Here is a 21,316-nt window from a genome sequence, read left to right on the forward strand (position 1 = left end):
TGCCGGATCCGCAGCAGTGCCCGGCCGGGCCCGGCAGCGCCCTTACGCCGCCGCCGCCGCTGCCTTGGCCGGCAGCTTCTGAGGCGGGCGCGCCGTGACGGACGGGCGGGACCGACCGTCGCCGGGGGCACCGTCACCCCTCCCACGAAGATGAACATAATGGACTTCAATGTAAAGAAGCTGGCGGCCGACGCCGGCACGTTCCTCAGCCGCGCCGTGCAGGTAACGGAGAGGCGAAGGGCGACTAGAGCTGGCCTGGCTTCGCCTCAGCGGCGAGGAGGGCGGCGGCTCCTCCGACCTGCCCCCCCCCGGGAGCCGTTGAAACCGTTGGTTGCGCGCGCCGCCCTTATTTGTTTATTCAAAGGCAGAGCTGGAGGGGGGCCACACACACACGCCCCTCCGCTAAGTGGGGCCTGGCCGGGCCTTGTCACGGCTTGGCAGCCTGGTGGCGCCTCGTCCTCTCTCTCTATCTCTCCACACCCCCGCGCACGTCTAAGCCGCCGCCCATCCGCTGTCGCCTTTCTGCGGGGCTGGAAGCCGAGAGTCGCCCTCCCTCCTTGGCCGGCCTTTGAGAGGCCTCAGGCCGGCTGTCCTCTCGGCGCCCGCGGCGGTGGGTGGGACGGGCCTGACCGCCCGCTGCCGGCCTCAGGGGCTTACGCAAGACCTCCCCCTCTCCTGGGTGTGGGTCTCTCTCGGTCTCTCTTTCTCTTCCCCACCGCCGCCCACTCCCTTCCCCTGGCCGGCTGTGCTAAGCCAACGGGGAAACGGGGCCTGCTCGAAATTTTGGGCATGGCCAGTGTTGCCTGTAGGCGAAGACTCGCAGCGGCCTAGTTTTTAGTGTTTGGCGTTTTATTACGTTTCTATATGTGTTGGAAGCCGCCCAGAGTGGATGGGGAAACCCAGACAGATAGATGGGCGGGGGTATTATTATTATTATTATTATTATTATTAATTGATGGGTGGCATGATTTTAATATTTTTATTTATTAGAGAGGGGTGTTAATAATAATATAATGCTATAATATAAACATAATGGTTTTTTTGTACTACAACTCCCATCCTCCGTAGCTGGCAGGAACTGTGGTCAGGGATGATGGGAATTGTAGTGCAAAAGACCCAGCTGGAGACCCAAGTTTGGGGAAACCCTGCTCTAGGGCCTCTCATGTGCTATCCGTGGAGGCAGACATATGGGGAGCGGAGGAGGATTGTGTCTTGTGGCCTTAATCTCCACACCTTTACCCACATTTCTGAGTGGTGTGAGGTGGCAGGGAATTGGGGCTTTTAAAATGGGGTGTTGCTTCCAGCTTAGCCTTGAATCGGGCTTCCTGTCTTACGCAAGCATTTCTACAGAACATCAGTGCAGTAGACCTCCCGCTACGTATTAAGAATTCACAACTTAATTCCAGGGTGGTGTTTCATATCTGACAGGATTTAATTAGAAATTACACAGTAACTACTTCCAGAAAGTGGAAATACATTAATTTCCCCCTCTCTCTGTGCTGCAAAGAGTGCCATTTCGTTGATCTGTTAAGTTCATTGAGCTAGTCTTGCCAAAACCTTTCCACACCTCCTGTCTTCTCTTGCCCTTGGAAGCTCCTATCAAACATGCAAGCTGACTGGAAGTGCCATGTTCTAAGGAAGCATATAGTTACCCGATGCTGAGGACAAACTGTGCATGTGGAAGTGGTGCTGTTGTCCTTGTGAGCTTCAGAGGCACATTTCAGTTGGGCTAGATGAAGACAGGTGTTTGCCCAAGACCAACCACAGATAGATCGGAAGACAAAGTGCTGGGTGTGTGTTGCAAACAATAAAACTCTGCAAATGAATCTTCCCTTTGCTTACCCACTAAACATTAATTTCCTTTGCATCAAAGATGTATCAGTTTTTCATTTGCCTCTTTCCTGCTCTCTTCACTCCTCTTTTTTCCAAATTAAAGGGTGAATAAAGGTATGAAGGACAGCTACTGTCCACCTATACCTGGCAACCAGCTATCCTGTGCCTACCACCTTTTCTCTACTAGGCTGCAGTGTAGGCAGGAGTGAACCTTGTAGGCCTCCTTTGCATCCTTGTGCTAGCTCTGGTGTAGAGTCTCTTAAGCTAGAAAGGCCCCATGCTGAATGGCCACCTACTTTTGAACCTTCAAAAGCATGTTGTGATAATGGCGGAAGATCTTGTGACTAAAAAAGTGGGGCTGAGGTATGGATCGTACAAATACTATTTTTCAAATCTTTGCTTTCTAGGGTTCTTCTAAAAGGTTAACACTTTAATTAGGAATTATTATTTAAGCAGCGATTGTTTCATAGATTAGTGATTTTGTGCTGTTCCTCTTTTCCATGTGAAGTTTTTGCATCTGTAGTCTATCTTCACAAGTAGTGAAGAGATGACAAGACAAACTATATTCTTATTTAGAGATCTTATGATGCCTGTCTTGTGATGTTTAATGTGATTAACGTTTCTGTGAAAAGGTTGTTTTTAATGTTTTTTTCTCAGATTGGCTTGATTTCAAATAAATATATTGGTCTGAGTTAATCTGTTTCACTGGGTTTTTAACAAATCAGACCCATAAGTGGGTTAGAGAAATGGGTTGTCATAGCAATATTTTTAACCACTGTTATACACTTTCCTGTTAGCTTCCTGTCTCTTGTACATTACTCCATAATTTTTGGGAGGAGTCAGTTGCATAATAGCTCCTAAGAACATTGGTCATATATTTTTGACAGTGGCTACACATGCTCAGTTTCTTTTGTCAGTGCTATTTATAAGATAATCTTCCGTCTTCTTCAAGGAGCTCAGGCTTTCTCTCAAGACAAAACTACCTTAGGGCTGTTGGGATGATAAATGGGAGAAAGTAGCCCTAAGGTAATTTTGTCTTGAGAGAAAGTGAGTGACCCAAAGTCACCTAGAGAACTTCATGACTGAGTGGTGATTTAAACCTAGGTTTCCCAAATCCTAGCTCATCGCTCCTGCTACAATTGCACCATAATGTCATGAAAGTTCATCTGTCACTAGATAAAAGCAAATCAGGGTAGTTAACATCATCAATAACAAACAATATAACTGTTGTTGAAGACAGCATTAAATAGCCAACAGCTCTGTGAATTGTGCTGAGAATCGTGGAAGCCTATGGAGTTCATATATTGGTGGTTCCAGTAACCCGAGTTAATGCCTAGTGTCTGTTGAGGTCCTGAAGTTTAAGAGCAAACTTCACATACAGCACACTGCAGTAGTATATTCTTGGAGTAACCAGAACATGGATAACTATGACTAATCTTCTATGCAAGAGGGGTCTCTGCAGGTGTCGCAGCTGGTGGAAGATGTTCTATGCTGTTCTGATCCAGCTTTGTTTCCAAAGGTCTATGAGCAATCCCAAACTGTAAAACTTGTTCTTTTGGGGGAAAGTAATCCTATTGACAGCAACTTGAATGCTACCTCTCTGGAGAGATGAGCTACCTTACATCTGTCTTGTCAGGATCAAGTTTCTGTAGGACCCTCATCCAGTCCATTACTGATGCTAAGTAATAATTCAATATTTCCACTGCAGCTAGGACCAGTGCAGTATGCAGCACAGCTAACCAGCAGCTCTTCTAGTATTAGCTATTCAGTAATAGATTTAGAAGAAAGTTGGAAGCTTTTGTGTGGCCCTTCATCAATATACTCCTTTTAAAATAAAAACAGATGAAGTTATTTAATATGGTATCAAATATGCCATATGGTAGATGATACAATGCAGCCTTGTAGATAAAAGCAAGCATCATAGCACTATTCTAGGTTTTCTCTGCCTGGGATATGGAAGTGCAGAAATCTGGAGGAAGTTTTGACATGGAAGGGGTGTGGCCTGGGGCAGTTGCTGCTTGCTCCAGTAAGCGACCAAAGTGTAAATTTTATTGACACTTCTGCATTTGTATTTGTAACCCTTTTAATTCTGTATTCTTTTAATGAGACCACATTTATACACTTGACCTCTATGTAAAGTTTTGTGTTTAAGATTTGACTGAAAATATTATTCTTTGTCTTATTTCAAGTGTTGCAGTCCTCCTTTTTGAAGTACTAGTTAGACATCAAGCCAGTTGGTAGCTTCATTTTCATAACAGTTTGAAGGAATAAAATAGGGAAATTTCTCTTTCTTGAATAATATTTCTGTTATGACTTTTTGTGTATTGATACTAACAAAAGTTGTATTTCTGGACTGTAACATGAAAAGTGATTTATTTGTTTGTTTAACCAATGTAGTTTACAGAAGAAAAACTTGGGCAAGCAGAGAAGACTGAATTGGATGCTCACTTAGAAAATCTTCTGTGCAAAGCAGAATGTACTAAGCAATGGACAGAAAAGGTTATGAAGCAGACAGAGGTGTTGTTGCAACCCAATCCAAGTAAGAAAAGCATGTTTTTATTTTGCTCTTGATGTTTGCCAGGTAACACTTTGTGCATGCTACATAGGACAGCCTTGTATTTAGCCAACCGGAATTCATTCTGGTTTGGTTTCTGTGCTAGCTGTGGAAGAAGACAAGACCCTTCTACTATAGATAGCAAAAGCATGCAGTGGGCTAGAGTAATGTCTCTCAGCCAGTTTGCTTGGCAGAAAACAACTTTTCCAACTTGCTAAGGTGTTACTGCAAGCCTTTCAATAGACTAGTATATATATATATATATTTGGTAAGTTGGTTACTATTGGGGCCTATTTACAAGACTGACCTAGCACAATATGCTAAGTGGAACACAGCTAGAACTTTTCTGTTGTTGACTATGGAGAGGCTTGTGTTTGTAAACCTTATCTTTTGTGGTGAGCTATGAAGCCTGGCTTCATGGAAAGTATTGGTTGCTGCTGCTTCAGTAACTGCAAAATGATTGGTAGCTTTATGACTTAAGAAAGTAAGTTTTGTTCTCAAAGACAGCTCTGTAGAATGATCTACCTCAGAAAAAGTGGCTTTGTTCAGCTCTGACTTCCAATTTTAATCTGAAAACAAAATACAATTTATTGCGAACTGAAAAGTAAAATAATGATGATGATGGGGTACCTATTTGAACATCACTCCAGCTTTTACTTCACCCTAGCTAGTGTTGGGACATATATGTGTGCATGGGGAGAAATTTGAACCCTGGTAAAGCGGTAACTAGTTTAGTGCAATAAAACCAGTTTCCAGTCTGGAGCTAATTCTCCACGTGTTCTTTACAAAGATTTGAACAGTATATTGAATGAACGTTGCTGGCTATACTTTAAATATAAATCCCTAGCTTTTTAAGAAAAAAATGGGTATAAAGTTAAATATTAATTATTTCTTTAAAAATAGAAACAATATTCCATTAAGATACAATTAACATCTGAAAGGAAAATATCCTAGAATCAAATACCATCAATTGTTGTTGGCATCCATCTGTTTCAAAAGACAATGGAGTGTGCCTCCAGGGTGAAGTCAAACCACTGGAGTATCACAGCACCCACTGTGGCTGCAGAGACCCATAACTTGTCATACTATCTTATCCTGACTTCAATATTCTCATTGGCATTTGTTTTGTTTTCAAGCTTTGCTTTTGAACTTTGGTCTTTTGAAGCTGATCCTGATTTGCTCAGTAAATGATTGCATGCTGGAAACTGTGTGGAATGCTTAAGAAACAACAACCTAGCATCTGGTATCTTTTTTCCAGCCTTAATAACAAAAAATGCCTACTACCTTCTCTGTAGTTCATGTTTAAGGTTGAGAAATTACTTTCTAGGCCTACAACTTTGAAAGAGTGGGTTAGAAACTTAATTATATAAGGTTGATATGCAGTCATAGGCTAGGTGGCCTTACTGTATATTGAATCTTTTCCTTGAGTCTGTGTGTGCGTTGAAGTTTCAGTCTTCTAATACTAGTTCATGGAAGAAGAGGGGTGAGAGGGTGTTCACTTGTTGCTCACTAAATTTTTTGTTGGTATTATTATTATTTATTAAATTTATAGTCTGACTATTGAGGGCATGTGTTTGTTAGTGGAGTAGATCCACATTAAGAAAATTCAGCAATCTTACAGTACTACTGCTGATCTATGTTTTGTATTCCTTCAGGCTGTTGGGGAATATCTTTTTTGGAAATGTATAGGGGTGAGGTATTTTTTTTAAGCAGCTACTTTGTTAATTAACATAATTCTGAAATGCTGATAGGACAGAAAATGATATTAGGTCTTCAGTGTACTTGGCTATCTCTCAGAACTATATAAAGCTGCTGATTTTCTTAAAAAGGAGTTTCACACTTCAGACAGCCCATCTGTTTGGAAATGGGAGGCTGTAATATGTCTCTTGAGTATTTGTATACTTAAATAGATTTCCTCATTTAAATCTTGAGTGACGATGAAATCTTTTAAAACTGACCTTTTTGCTGTATAGACAGGGATCCACAAACCTCCTTGACATGAAGGCTTCTGTTTGTTGTGATATGAGTTCCCATATTCCATGTCAGAGAGGAGGATTTTAAAAAATGCTGCAACAGACAGAAGAGACTAACATAGCTGTTTCAGTTCCCTATGCAGTTTATGCTGCCTCTGTCCCCCATCTTCTGGTGTGCACACAGCATTTTGAAGGGTCAGTGGTGACCATGAGTTGTGGCTGGGTAGTAAGTGAAGAAAAATATGTGCAAAAATAGGCAAAAATGACTTGAGCAGTGTGAGTTTAGGTGCTGTTAACCATGATAGGGTTTTTTTTAATCATTTTTCACATTTGCAAGTTATACATAAAAAGGATGTTGGGTATTTCTTCTTCTTCAAAAAAGCTCTCATCAAGCATTAGCACTTAACAGCATTATTTGAGATTTCAAATAACTGCTTTTTACATTGGCCAGTAACTTACAATTGGTTGTGTTATCTTTTGTTAGATGCTAGAATGGAAGAGTTTGTCTATGAAAAACTAGACCGCAAAGCTCCAAGTCGTATGAATAACCCAGAAATATTGGGCCAGCACATGATTGATGCTGGGAATGAGTTTGGTCCTGGAACAGCATATGGTAAGTAACAACTATTTCATATCACTTGAGCATCCTAGACTAAGAATTGTTGGTGTGGTAGCAACTTGTGCTGATTGCACTGAGGAGTATAGGATTGCAGTGGCATTTAATTAGGAATATGTACAGGATGGCAGTCTTGAATTAATTAGAAACTAGGGGTGAGTGGTGCTTCTGTAAGGATGGTTTGTAACCTTATTCTGAAGCTGTATGTGGACAAGGTTTGAGAACTTGAAACTGACTTGAAGAGCAAAATGCAATATGAAAAGTAAAACTTAGAGCATGCTATAAAACAATGCAAATTCAAAACACCCTTAGTGACATCGTGAAAAGTCACTATGTCAACATTTCGTGCTTTACGTTTCTGTAATTGTAGATGGGTGGCTATGTTAACTCATACTGGAATGACTTTTCTGTTGCAGGAAATGCCCTCATTAAATGTGGAGAAACACAAAGACGAATTGGAGCAGCAGACCGAGAACTAATTCAGACATCTGCAATAAACTTCCTCACACCTCTGCGAAATTTTATAGAAGGCGATTATAAAACAATTACTGTAAGTTGTGAATACGATTCCTTAACTTTAAAGGAGTAGTTCCAAATGCATAAAGAAGTATCAATTTGATTTTGTGTCATTAAGCATTATTCTTAGGGGTTTCCTACTACAAAAAAGTGACCTAGAGAACTTTAACCATTATATAACAGAGAGAGAATAGGAAGGGCCAAGTGGCTTATGCTTCTCTATTTTCTCTAAAGTGAACGGTTTCCATGTACTCACATGCAATTTTCTTCAACTTTCGCAGAGGGAACGCAAATTATTACAAAATAAAAGACTAGACTTGGATGCTGCCAAAACAAGACTGAAAAAGGCTAAATTAGCAGAAGCTCGAGCTGCAGTAAGTAAAATTTATCTCCAAAAATGTTTAGAATATTGTTGACTTGTTACGTGGTGTTCATGGTTCAACATGTGGCCCTTAAATCTTGTATTAACCAAGTGTCAATAAATATAGATGTATAAACAGGGTTAACCAGAAGTTCTTTCTGTCTCTCTTTCTCTGGCTGTGAACAGACTAGGAGCAGATCTCTGTTTGGTTTGCAGTGAGATTTTGTAAAGGGAAGCCTTGCCACTCTACATCCCTAATCTTTCCCACACCATACAGCTTGGAAGCAGATAACGTTGGGTTGAAATCTAAATGGTTTCATGAAGGGTATTTTGATACCTAGGAACTTGGATTGCTTTAGGAAAGATCTCATAAATACAGTTCCCAGGCACATCTTCAAGTAAGATTAGGGAAGGATACTAACTCTATTAACTGCAACTCCAAGGTGCTTATCAGTGGGGAAGACACCTGACTACAATAATGGTATACCAAACTTAAATTTCAATTGATCACGGATACTACAGCTATGCTACATATGATATACTTAAATAGCTATGTATACATTAGCTTTGGAAAGGAAGTCTCAAAGTTGTGTGCCTATGTTCATAATTTGTAGCTCATTGGCCACCTGAATGAAGAAAAATCCTGAGTTTGTAAAAGTATCTACCTGGTCACCTTGAAACTCATTTTATTGACATAGGAAGCCAGATAAGGGACAATAGGATTGGTAATATAATGGAGGCCACATCTTCTATTCTTGTTCTCTGGCCTAATTGATTTGGTGAGCAATAGTGAGTATATGAAGCATCTTAAGGCTTTTAAACTTATTTCAAACAGTACTTGGTTCCACATATGGAAATGATACTGGAAAAGAATACATGAAGCATAATGGTTTTGCTGTTTATTGTTTGCTTTTTTGTGTCTTACGTCTCTGACATTGCAGTAGCACTTAATGATCAACAATTTACCTTCTTTCACAAAATAACATAATTTTGTTTTTATGCACTTTAAGCAACTAAACCTGTCTCCACCTGAAGAAAATAACATTATGGTAAATGTCTCATACATGCTCAACTTGGTGCATGTAAAATGGCTACAGGTTTGTTGGCCTCTTGTCTTCATAACATTTCTTCAAGTGTTTCCTCTTGCTTTCTGTTGATACATACTGCCCATCCAGATTCCTTGAATGAGAGATTACACCAGATCAACATATTTACATCAGATTAACAGGTTTATATAATACCTTATTGACACTTCTTCTGTGTACAGTCTTTGGGAAATAAAATAATATGTCAAACTAAATGTTGACTAAAACAGCAGACTAAATTATTTTATTACTTGGGTATGCTTTTCTTTCAATGATATGAGGCTTTAGCAAATTGTCCAGTTACGTGGTGCTTATTTCTAAACATAAGATCCAAAAGCTCAGCTTGTTGTGTGGGTTATATTCTTTCTGCAGAGTATGCTTTTTGTAATAATATGTCTGAAGCATGTCAGGCTTAAAATCAGAGGGATATTTGCATATTTGCCTAGATATATATATTTCTAAGCCTAGTGAAAACTCTAAGTAAAATACTTTTGTATGGATTCAAGTTGTACTGGACTCTATTATTGCCTTAAATGATTCACAAGGAAATATGTTCCTTGTTTACTATTTGAATGCCAACTTCCTTCCTCAGAATCCCCCTCTTCATTAACTGCAAATTTTCCTGTAATATCTGAAAAAAGAGAAGTTGCTCATTGTACTGAAATTTTGTCAACGAACAGATGCTCCAGCGTAAGTGAAATATGGAGTAAGAACTTCTGAGTCACATTTGAAACTTTCCTCCAATTCAGCCTCATAAGGAACACTGGGAACTGTAATTTAAGGATGCTGGAAATTGCAGCTCTGTGAGCAGTAAGCTACAGTTCCCAGGATTCTTTGGGGTTAGCAGTGTTTTAAATGCATCATGAGTGCTCAGCCAAAGGCTGTCTACAGTGAAGACTATATTAGTGGAAAAATGGGATAGAAGTGTTCTATAACCATTCAAATGACCTAAAGGTCTAAATTATTGATTTGATCTGATAAAGACAGGCTTGGATGGCAAGAGAAATCACTGGTGTTTCCTCTATCATTGTATTAGCCGTTGTTGTGATAGACTTTGCTTGTGTAGGGCACCTTTTCATAAAGATCATCCATGCATTCGTTCATAATTCAGGCAAATTGTACCTTAGACTGTGGTCTTCATTTGCTTTGAAAGTAATATGTTTTAGCTGGTTTCTTTTAAAACTATTCTACTTATTTCACACAATGGGTTGGATCTTGAGATCTTGTGGGCAGAGTTCTGCTCACAGAATGAGGTGGGGAGAGGTAGTGTTCTTAGCCTAGATCTACCCTACCCATGTGCTCTAGAGGAACAATAGGAGGAGGAGCTGCAGGGAAAAGGGAGAATCGGGGTTGGGTGAGTTCCTTTCCATGAACAGGAACCTCCTTTCTGCAGTCAGAATGACCCATTCCATCCATAGAAGGGGTGCTCTGCATCTTAGACGCTTAAGGGTACTGTTGTAAGAAACTTTGTATCTAGCAGGCAGCTGTTTTCAGCTAAAGTCTATTTGGAGGGTAGAATATGCTTCATACCCCATTCTGGTTATAGCTAGCTTCTTCTGAGAATAGCTGGGAATAAAGATGTTACAAAAAGTCTTCAGCTCACCAGCCAGTTTCCTCTGCTGCTGAAGTCTTCTCTATTGCACTATTATTGTCGTTAAATATAATGGAATTAGATAATAAATTTGGAAAATAGGTATGCATACCTAAAATACAGTATTACATTGGTAATACCCTGGGTGAGCCATAATAAAATTCACTAGTTAGAACCTAGTATACAAGCAAAGATGCAGCTCTGTTTGTTATCAAGCACATTAAAAACACTGTAGGTAAAGTGAATAAGGAAATCAGTACAGGAAAGATGTGAAAGAACACTGAGTGCAAGTTCACCAGACAAATGCTTCATAATGTTGTTTCTCCACTTCTTTATGCGTACAAGATTTGGGCAGAGGAAGTAACAAAAGTAAGTAATCTAACTGAAGCTGTTGGTTATGAAATATCATAATGTTGAGATCTGATTCAGCATGAATCTTGTCCCTGATATCAAAGGGTTGGTATTGCTTATATGCAATTTGAAGTGGCAATGGCAAAATGATCCACATAACATGTAGGAAATAAATCTACCAGAAAAGAGGAGTGGGTGTTTATGAAGATGTTAAAACTTGTTTTTCTTCTTCTTCTGAATATGACAAGAACTTTAATAACACATGGTAATTCTCTGATCCTCAATCCAGGCTACTACCCATCTGACATGCCTGAAACTAGTAGCTCAACACAATTTTTCATCAGAGAAATCAATGTTCCCATTCTGTTTATAGAAACATATGAAACTGTAAAATATTAAACATCCCACCATGTTTGCAACCAAATCCTATGAATCTTCTTCATAACTTGTTTTCTTACTTAACTTGCATTTCCCTATTTTTCTTTTGTTGTTTAGAAAGGTGCATTTTAGGGCCAAGTCTCAAATGTCGCTGCTTAAGACTACTTAATGTTCACATGAATACTTATTATTTAACTCAATAGCTGCATTACTACTCAGCATTTACTATTTACCTTATGTTTTCCCATTCTCTAAAGAGCTTTGAAACTATAATTACTCAGAATATTGCCTAGTTTTATATTCTGCAGTCAGAATAAACAACATACATGGAAAAAGCAAGTAGCCTTCATTTGAGCTATTAACATACAATTAAAATTATGTACGGGCCTTTTCTTATCATGCATTGCTGTATATCCCTGTATACTGAAATGAAAATGCAGCTATTACAGTCAAGTTAAGTAGGCTTAGTAAAAAGTACTCTGCACAAAAATGGAAAACCACCACAAATAATGCAAAGAAATCTAAACGCTTGGCAGAATATTCCATAGGATCATGAACAATGGATGTTAGATGTTGTGGGTTTATTCCATACAAATACTGCAGGACAAGATTGATTGAACAGTATTTCTCCTGCTTAAAGGAGACTCTCCAGGATAATCTTTGAAGCTGGAACAGTTGGCTAGCCCTTCATGTTAGTAAGCAGTGTTTTGCCTTGAGCAGAGATGGCGAGCTCTGGTAGATGCATTGTGCTAATTCTTTTCAGCATGATAAGTGGCTTGCTTAAGGGTTTTTAAAACCACTTTCTCAGTGTCAATTTACAAGCTTCCTAACAGGTTTTGACATCAAGTGAGAAATGCAATGCTGTAGGTGTTTTGGAATGGCTGTTCAATACCGTGAAATAGTAGAATATACTGACTATACCCTACCACTTACTGAAATATAAATTGAATGATGGGACTAGGTGTGACAATGGATTACTTGTAGGCAAAGCACTGTGTTGCAATCCACATTAATTTCAAGCAAATCTAAGTGCACATTTAAAGCTCTTACATTGATTTTTAGTGGCATTTGCTCTTATTTTCTCCACCCTAGCAGCATAATTAATTTTATGTATCAAATTCTAAGTGAAATATATCTTACAGTCTGAACAGGAAGTCAGAATAGCCCAGAGTGAGTTTGACCGTCAAGCAGAAATTACTAGACTTCTGTTGGAAGGCATCAGCAGTACGCATGTAAGTACTAAGTAGAAGAAAATACTGTAAACGCATCTCATAATAGTTTGTAGAAGACTACGTAATCTTACACAACTAGAAATAATTTCTAAAAGTTGGTGTGATACATGTATAAGAACTATTGAGGATGAGAAAATCAAGTGATTGTGCAAGCACTATGACAATATTTCAATTACCTCTATCCAAAGAGCATTGGAGACTCATAGGGATATTTTAGTTATGGAGGTTGAGGTAAAAGCTTCTTTCTCTCTCTCTCCTGACTAAAGGCATCTGGCAAAGTAGGTAATAACCAATGAAAAATCATGCCCTGAAGTTAGAATCATAGGGTTGGAACTCCCCATGTCCAGTCTCAGTGCAGGGTCTGCTATGCAGGTTGCATCTATGACAAACGGCTATCCAAGTTCTGTCTAAATATCACTGACAAAGGAGACACCACTATTTTCTGTTCTATTATTAAGTTTGCAGGATGGCCCATCAGATATTTTGAAGGACACTATCCTATCAGTTTTTAAGGTTAGTCTCTCCCATTTTTATATTTAAAAGGGTTCATAAGATAGGATAGTTCAAGTCCAGCATGTCAGTCTTTGGCTATCTTCCTAAGCACTTTATTTGAGATAGTTACTGAAGTTGGACATTTTTGTTGGGGCATATTGGAAGCAACCTTTAATATAAACACAGTTATCTGGAATCACCATGAATTCATGTCAAACTTGCAATCTGACTAGAACTCTCCAAATGTTGCAAGCTGGTTAGTGCAACACAGTATGCACAGTTCTGTACTGATATTTGAACTCCACTGCATTCCAGGCACATCACCTTCGCTGTTTGAATGATTTTGTAGAAGCTCAGATGACGTATTATGCACAGTGTTACCAGTATATGTTGGACCTTCAGAAACAGCTTGGAAGGTAAGGAAATTACAGTCTTCATAGCTACTTTCCTAAATTGCATGTGCAGCGTTGCTAGAAGTACCTCTAATTGAAGGGTAACTTGGAGGACAGCTAAGTTGATGCTGCTTCACTTCATTGTTCTGACAGGCCAATTTAACTCCAGAAGTTGCTACAGTGATCAGATAAAGAAGAGAAATTAGTGGAAGTAATAGTCTCTTTAATAACCCTCCTTCGGTGACTTTTTAGACATCTGAGGAAATGGTCTGACATATCACAGTAACAGGTCAGCAGGTATAACATATGGATGGCAGAAGAGAGCTATGAATAAGTGCTGTGGGCTTGAATTGCTCACAGGCTTGCACTGAAGTACAGCTAGGCTTGTCCTGGTGTATTTGGATGGATGCAGCAAGCCCAGCAAAAGAGGTAAAATGCTTTACAGCAAATAAAAAATGCTGCCTACTTTCTAGGCAGAGGGAGTTCAGAACATTTCTTGCAATTCACAACAACTGTCCTGCTGGATAATTACTTCCATGTTAGCAAACAGTTGTCACATTCACTAAAAGCCAGTCACTAATGGGCAGCTGCATCTTGGCCTACTAAAAGAAGGCCTTGACCTGGTTCAAAAATATTTCTGGGAGCTTGCCAGAGAAAACAGCAGCTTAAAAAGTGCACAAAGCTACTATATAGATAGAGAGGGGTGTGTGTAAAAAAATAGAGATAAAATCTTACTGCAGAAAGTCATAGGTTTAAAGCAGCAGATGAATATGTAAACTGTAAACTTGTAGTCACTTTCATTTTCAGAATAACTGCATGAAGTCATTCAGTGTTTAGATATATCAGTTTGCCTGATCAAAGTATCTTAATCCTCTTTTCCCTTAGTAGCCTAAAGCTTGGTCTTCTTTTGGAATGTGTTTCTCTGTAGCTAATGATTTCTTTGCCAGAAAAGCCTTTTAGAATTAACTGTAGTTATTCCAGCAACAATTTCCTGTTCTTGAAAGTGGACAGTCTTCTGCAGTTTGAATGTGTTGTCTTAAGGAATATGGTAATTAAGAAAAGATTTTTAGTGCTTAGCAGTGTTGGATGTTCATGTGCTTGTGTATCATGATAAGCCTTTATGGCTTATATGAGTCCTCTTTTGTTAAGTCATAAACAGTTCAATTTTTTCAAAGCTAACTTTGTAGACTTTTTATAATTCAAAAGAATCAGTTGTGGGCATGTTGCATGTGTGCCTTCAAATCCTTACTACCATTTAGAAAAATTGAGTTGAAGAAGGTTGGTGACAAGGCAAGATTCAGAGGGACTTTACTTTGTATCCAGTCGTATCATTGTAAATAGAAAAGATGTTCATTATTGATTCCTCTGGTTTGGTATAATTTCACATCATGGCTAGCCTGCTGAGGTACTTGATCTAACTGCTTGTGGTCTTGGGGCTGTGAAAGCATTTCTGCATAGAAATTCCCTCCCTTGCACATTCCAGTACTCTATAATCTCCCAGCTCCCTGTTGTCTGTTCCACTAGTGTGGAATATTTCTCTTCCACAACCTGTAAAAATGATTGTTTCAATACAATTTGTTTTACAGCTGGAATAAAATGGGTTCTTGTTGGTTTTTCCCTATCTTGTTGGACTTTACCTTTGCCCAACTTTTTGCTCTGCTGAGCTCTACAAAGCCCTTGTTGGTTTTTGTGCCCCAGGACTTCTTAAAAGAACCTGATCTACACAGTATCTGTTTCTCTAAAGTGCAAATAGATCCAGGAATGCCCCTTGAATGCTGTTTCTTGTAACACAATGGAGCCATATTAGGATTTTCCACGATGTATTCTTCATTGTTAAAGTTGATAGGGCAGGTTCTTGAGAATAGATTTCTGGAAAGGTTCTGAACAGGTCCAGTTACTTGTAATAAAGGTAGGATACAGGGGCACCCTTTTTTTCTGAATCGAGAAACAAATTAGGGATGACTACGTCTAAAGACCTATCCGTTCTTAAGGAATTCAGCCCTGAGTGCTCACTGGAAGGACAGATCGTGAGGCTGAGGCTCCAATACTTTGGCCACCTCATGAGAAGAGAAGAGAAGACTCCCTGGAAAAGACCCTGATGTTGGGAAAGATTGAGGGCACAAGGAGAAGGGGACAACAGAGGACGAGATGGTTGGACAGTGTTCTTGAAGCTACCAGCATGAATTTGACCAAACTGCGGGAGGCAGTGGAAGACAGGAGTGCCTGGTGTGCTCTGGTCCATGGGGTCACGAAAAGTCGGATATGACGAAACGACTAAACAACAACAACGTCTAAAGAAGCATATAAGTGTACATCTCTCTTGCAATGTCCTTCACACACACCCCGCCACCAGGCATTATTGATAGGCTTCCTTTGTGAGTTGTGGATCATGGGATCATGTTTGCAAGTGTGCTTTGCTCACCTTGTCATAAGAGGTTTCTGTTGGAAGATAAGGAGAAGACAGAGTGGCATTTAACTAAAATGAAAGTATATGAATTTCTAATAGTAAGTGATAGATCTGGGTCATGAAATGCTCATGGTAACATTAGTATGTACCTTTCAGTACTATATTAATTTTGTGTTTCACAGCTTTCCATCTACGTTCCTTGCCAACAATCACCAGTCTTCGTCAAGCTGTGCTCCAAGTAGTTCCGTTACTACTACAGCTGCCTCCTCTGCCTCTGTTACAGCCTCATTGTCCTCAATAAGCAATGCAGCAGCTACATCCAGCTTGGGTGACGTGAAGTCCGCAAGCGGCAACAGAAAAGCCAGAGTTCTTTATGATTATGATGCTGCAAATAGCAGTGAATTATCACTTCTTGCAGATGAGGTACACTTTTTCTATTCTTGCTTTTAAATAGAAATAAACAAATTTAATGTTTTGCTAGCTAAATGCAAAAGCCAATTCTCTGGTGTTACATCATCCAAGGCAGTAAACATACATAAGTATCCATTTGACCCTTGCAATGTACCAGGAATTAGTAATGAGGAAAGAGTGGCTTCTTAGGGAAAGTTTCTGATATTACCAGGCATAGGCAAACTCGGCCCTCCAGATGTTTTGGGACTACAACTCCCATCATCCCTAGCTAACAGGACCAGTGGTCAGGGATTATGGGAATGCTAGTCTCAAAACATCTGGAGGGTTGAGTTTGCTATAGGATTACTTGGATGTTTCAGTCCCTGATTATCTTGCATGTAGCTATGCATTAGCAATAGATTAACATGTTAAATACTCATTTTTGTGTAAAGCTATTTTACATGTACACCTCTTTTGGAGATACTGCTGGGATTGCAAAATCTTTCAGCCTCCTGACTTGCCTATATATTTTGGAAAGTTGTTTCACTATGCATTTGGACCCCTCTTAGGATATCATAACTAAGTTTTGCATGATGGTTCCTGAGATCAAGAAGCAGGTTTTCATCTATGTTTGGCTACAGATGGCAGACTGAAACTTCCAAAACTACACTGATATTTTTTTTTTGAGGGGGGGGGGGGCCTCTTAGCGTTTTTGGGTATTTTTTTGACATAAAGTGTTCTTTCTACTTGTCACTATACAATGCTCCAGGACACCAAGTACACACTACTTCACCCATTATTTTATTTTACTTCTTAATATTTATATACAACCCAATAACAAAAGTTCTCCAGGAATTTATCAGTAAACAAATAAAACCATGACGTGCAAAAATGCAACCTAAAACTAGCAGCAGCAAGTATAACATCCCATAATACTTCTGTTCTGCATTTGTAAGAAACAGTGTGGCAGCATCTAAACTTTGAAACTCCCTGCCCTTTGACAGCAGGCAGGTGCCTTCACTGCATTCTTTTCAGTGTGTGAGTATGTCATTCATATACCCAGATATGTGAATGTTGCTGTGTGTTTTAATTTGTTTCAATTTATTGCTGTTTTTTCCCATGTTTAGATAATAGTTTTTAACTGTTTTTTTACTGATTTTTTTGTTTTATTCCCTTTGTAAACCTCTTGGAGGTTTTTAACAATCAAGCAATGTATCAATTTTATTAAATAAATAAAAGTACTAACACATATTTAGAGTGAACACTAGGCAGCAGCCCAGGTTTCTAGGCTAGTGCCTACTTGCAAAGTAGGAGAATTCACAAAATTTTCAGAAACAGGTTATCTAATTTCTTTATTCATGACACAGGCATAAGAAATAAACACTGCTTTTTGTTTTTGTTTTAGGTAATAACGGTGTACAGTATGCCTGGCATGGATTCAGACTGGTTGATGGGCGAACGAGGAAATCAGAAGGGCAAAGTGCCTATTACTTACTTAGAACTGTTAAACTGAATAACTGGCTTGTATAAAGACTGCCAGTTATGGTGAGACCATATTTATATGCAATTAACTTTATATAAAACAGGTTTAAGTGTCTTCCATGTTAACATCTTAAAGGATGTAAATACCAGCCATTAGAAATGGGCTTTTATGCCAATATTCTTGCATGGTAGATACTCTTTTCAGATCTAAGTTGTTTAAAAGCTTTTACTTTATGTGCCAAGATTGTTTCTACAGAATTTTGTTTCTACTGGAATTTTCACTAATAACTTCTGCTTTTGAGTAATCTAAACTGAAAATGGGAGGTATTGTTTTCTACAGAACTTTTCATAATGGCAAGCTTCTTCACCAACAATAAAATTGTTAAACAGTAACTTCTTTTGCTAAACAAATATTTGATGTTTAATGTCTTAAAGGGCTATGATTATAGTTATGCAGCTGAAGATTACACTTTTACTGAAAACTTTAAATATAATTCTGAAAGGAAATGCACAGCATAAAAAGAGCCCTACTAGAGGGATCAGATTAAGGCCTGTTAAGTTGAGTTTTCTGTACTCACAGTACAAAAGCTGTTTGTGATTAACCAGCAACTGGAATTCAGAGACAATTTGCCTCCCAATTTTGGAGGTAGCACAAAACTTAGCTCCATTTTAAAATATACTTTAAAAATCGATAACTCCAAATTTGTCCAGGTGGCATTATTCCAAATAATAGCTAATAGAACTATGATGATCCCCATCGGAACACAAATGGTGTAAATACCACAGCTCCTATGCAGGTTTTGTTGTTGTTACCATCACAGATGAAAATATCTAGACCAGAAATTGTGCATTCACCAACATAACCTTTCATTATTTATTTATTTTGAATAACTTTGAATTGGAAATAGTTCTTGATTTTATTTATTTGCAACATGTAATGTGTTCAGTCATGTTAAAGAGCAACAGCATACAACTGTCATGAGTGGTTTGGAGAGGAACAGTGGAATATTAAGTTTTATTAAATACCATGATTTGGAAAAGAAGACTTCCAACATTTGAAGGACATTGGCTAATACAGTCGGTAATCAAAACATGTGATGTCATCAGCTATATCCAGTGTTGGTCCTACTCAGAGTAGGCCCATTAAATTGATGGACATAACTGACAGGTGCATTAATTTCAATGGGTCTACTTTGAGAAGAGTTGAATGGAAACCTCGTATGATTAGAAGTGAGAGTTCCGTGTTATCTGGGACTGCAAGATACATGCTTCTTAGCTAAGCCTTCTGAAAAGCAATCCACTGACTGATGAGTGTGAGAGATAGTCTTGAACTTGGTATATGGGGAGGGAAACTAACTGCTTGGGTTATTGACTGATGAATTACTTCCATGTATGAATTTGCCAGCGGTGATGGAAGGAACTAAATACTGATCCCAGAGTGGAGAGACCTGCCTGTATATTGCAGTAACTGGGGCAGAGGGAGAGGAGCAGCCGTTGCACATTTCAGCTGTAGTTCAAAGTGTAAAAGACTTTTCCTCAAAAAAAGTAAGAACCTGAGAAAAGATTCTGAATATTCAAATAAGTTCTGTACATTGAGGAAAATCAGAAATTGAATTTGCACATGCCTACTGTGCACTACTGGACATTTTGACAGGAGGCATGCAGGAGTCAGAAAATGAAGAACAACAGAGGTCAGAAAGCTGGCTGAGTTATCCTTTCAGTTGTTCAAGGAGAGTATTCTGTAGTCTGCGTTTCTCCATGACTAGCAGAAGCAGAATAAACTAAAACATGAAACTGTGCCTGACCTTCAACCTGTATAGATTATTCAGAATCCAGCTGTTCTTAATGCAGAATTTTGATAATATTCTTAATACCTAGTACAGCTCTGTACATAATCTGTCCTTGGAATACCATTTTTTATGCCATTTTGGTAAAAACGCACAAACTTTCCTATGTGAGGCGAAAAAACACAGCCTATGACTAGTGTGTTGGAAGAGTTTGGACAGCAAAAAGGGAATCCCAATTTGTAGCACCTGTACTGGGGCTGCACACACACTCCCTCACCCACTAGCCGTGGAGCGGCTAAAAAGGTTTTGAGTATACAATTTTTGTGTGTACATGGAACCCTTAGAACCAAACCCCTATGTAAGGTGCAGGATTACTGTATACTGAAAGCTCAGCAGCTAATGACAGTGTTCCCGGCTGTTCTTTGTTTATACTTTTTTTTTTAAATAAATATGGCCAATTTATTAGGGACAATATAGGGTACAATTGCAAGTGTAGCGAAATCTTTTTCCAGGGTCTGTGACATGATTGCATTTGTGGCTTTTGCTGTCAGCGAGAGAACACTGTTTGGGGCTGCGATGCCCTTGCTTTCCTCTAGCTATTTGTCAGATTGTTTGGCAACCTTCACAGCTCACTTCAAGGCAGCAGAAAACTTTTAATGAATTCTCACCTAATGCTTGTGGAAAAGTTAAAAATACTTTTCTTGATTGTCTACTTGTGAACCAGGTGTGCTGTACTGGGAAGGGTGAGCTGGTAAGCCCTGAATGATTACCTGCGTATATCAAACTGGATATTGGTGTTCTCCTTGGCTACTTAAAATAAATTGTCTGAATTGTGAACTGAGGCTCTCAATGACACATGTATCTTGAATATGTGGTACCACACCCAGCTGAGCTATGAAACCAGTATTGGAGCTTTTGGAACAAGTATATAAAAGGAAGACTCTGTGTATGCCTTATCTGCAGGGCATATTCTCCCTTGTATCTAACCAAGTGGCTGGACTACTGGGACCAAGATCACACACTTGTAGGCACTTAATATCTTTACACTTCATATGTTGAACAGATAGATGATTTTAGACATCATATATTAATACCTTCCAGTAGCACCTTAAAGACCAACTGAGTTAGTTCTAGGTATGAGCTTTCGTGTGCATGCACACTTCTTCAGATACACTGAAACAGAAGTCTTCTTCTGTTTCAGTGTATCTGAAGAAGTGTGCATGCACACGAAAGCTCATACCTAGAACTAACTCAGTTGGTCTTTAAGGTGCTACTGGAAGGAATTTTTTTGTTTTGTTTTGACCATGGCAGACCAACACGGCTACCTATCTGTAACTGAATCATATATTAAATCATGGAAAGAGGTAAATGTTCCTATTTTGAAAAGTTGAATGTACTCTTCTGCATTCAGGAAGAGATACTAAAACAGCTTCATACATAATTTGCCATTCAGAAGAATTCAAAATGAAGAAAGACCTATACTTACAAGAAATTGAAAAAGAGGAAGAATGGGGAAGGGATGTACCTATAGAGGGGACCTCAAATATATTGTGTCACATATGAGGTCTTACCAAAAGAATTCTAGGACCTGCCACCTGTTCTACCTTTTCCGGGTCTGTTGCATGAGAAGGGAAAATTGTGAGCTGTATCCACACAGTACATCACTGGGATCGAAAGCGTTCTCTTGGCATGCAATGGCATGAACACCACACTCCCCATTTTCATTCATGGCAGTAGTTTTGCACTATATGGAATAGTGGTTGAAAAGTTCCCCAATCTTTCAGTGGGAAGGCGTGTTGTGGAATACTCTGTGCCCAAGTTTATATGGAAATGCCTCTGCAGTTCTTTGGTCCCATACCCATACCTGACCTTGAAT

The 21,316-nt window shown here is 39.1% G+C and overlaps 1 protein-coding gene and 1 long non-coding RNA gene across 5 annotated transcripts in view; one reads left to right on the forward strand and one right to left on the reverse strand.

Annotated features, from left to right (window-relative positions):
* Positions 1 to 14: 14 nt before the first annotated feature.
* SH3GLB1 (SH3 domain containing GRB2 like, endophilin B1) lies at positions 15 to 20,277 on the forward strand. Of its 4 annotated transcripts, none has more exons than XM_081866059.1 (11): positions 15 to 222; positions 4,231 to 4,372; positions 6,845 to 6,973; positions 7,393 to 7,526; positions 7,774 to 7,866; positions 8,864 to 8,950; positions 10,875 to 10,898; positions 12,401 to 12,490; positions 13,298 to 13,398; positions 15,964 to 16,204; positions 17,577 to 20,277. In XM_081866059.1, exons 1-11 carry the CDS (start codon positions 151 to 153, stop codon positions 17,682 to 17,684), a joined length of 1,221 nt encoding a protein of 406 aa, XP_081722185.1. In that variant the 5' UTR covers positions 15 to 150; the 3' UTR covers positions 17,685 to 20,277. The 4 variants fall into 4 exon arrangements, with proteins under 4 accessions (XP_081722185.1, XP_081722186.1, XP_081722187.1 ...); XM_081866060.1 differs by having other exon boundaries at positions 8,864 to 8,902; XM_081866062.1 differs by lacking the exon at positions 15 to 222 and adding an exon at positions 592 to 610.
* The window catches only part of LOC309344000, a 288,311-nt gene continuing 272,277 nt past the window's right edge, over positions 5,283 to 21,316 (reverse strand). The window contains exon 5 of the long non-coding RNA XR_014157511.1: positions 5,283 to 5,463. This is a non-coding gene — a long non-coding RNA (uncharacterized lncRNA). The remainder of the gene's footprint in view (positions 5,464 to 21,316) is intronic.

This window comes from Podarcis erhardii, assembly GCF_964252035.2.
Source record: "Podarcis erhardii genome assembly, chromosome: 6".
In the NCBI taxonomy this organism is placed as follows: Eukaryota; Metazoa; Chordata; class Lepidosauria; order Squamata; family Lacertidae; genus Podarcis; species Podarcis erhardii.

Bases quoted from the DNA above. Each gene is read 5' to 3' on its own strand.
- SH3GLB1 (XM_081866059.1), top strand. From the start codon at position 151: ATGAACATAATGGACTTCAATGTAAAGAAGCTGGCGGCCGACGCCGGC. The intron at 4,373-6,844 runs GTAAGAAAAGCA...ATCTTTTGTTAG, and splicing joins GTTGTTGCAACCCAATCCAA to ATGCTAGAATGGAAGAGTTT. The intron at 13,399-15,963 runs GTAAGGAAATTA...TGTGTTTCACAG, and splicing joins CTTCAGAAACAGCTTGGAAG to CTTTCCATCTACGTTCCTTG.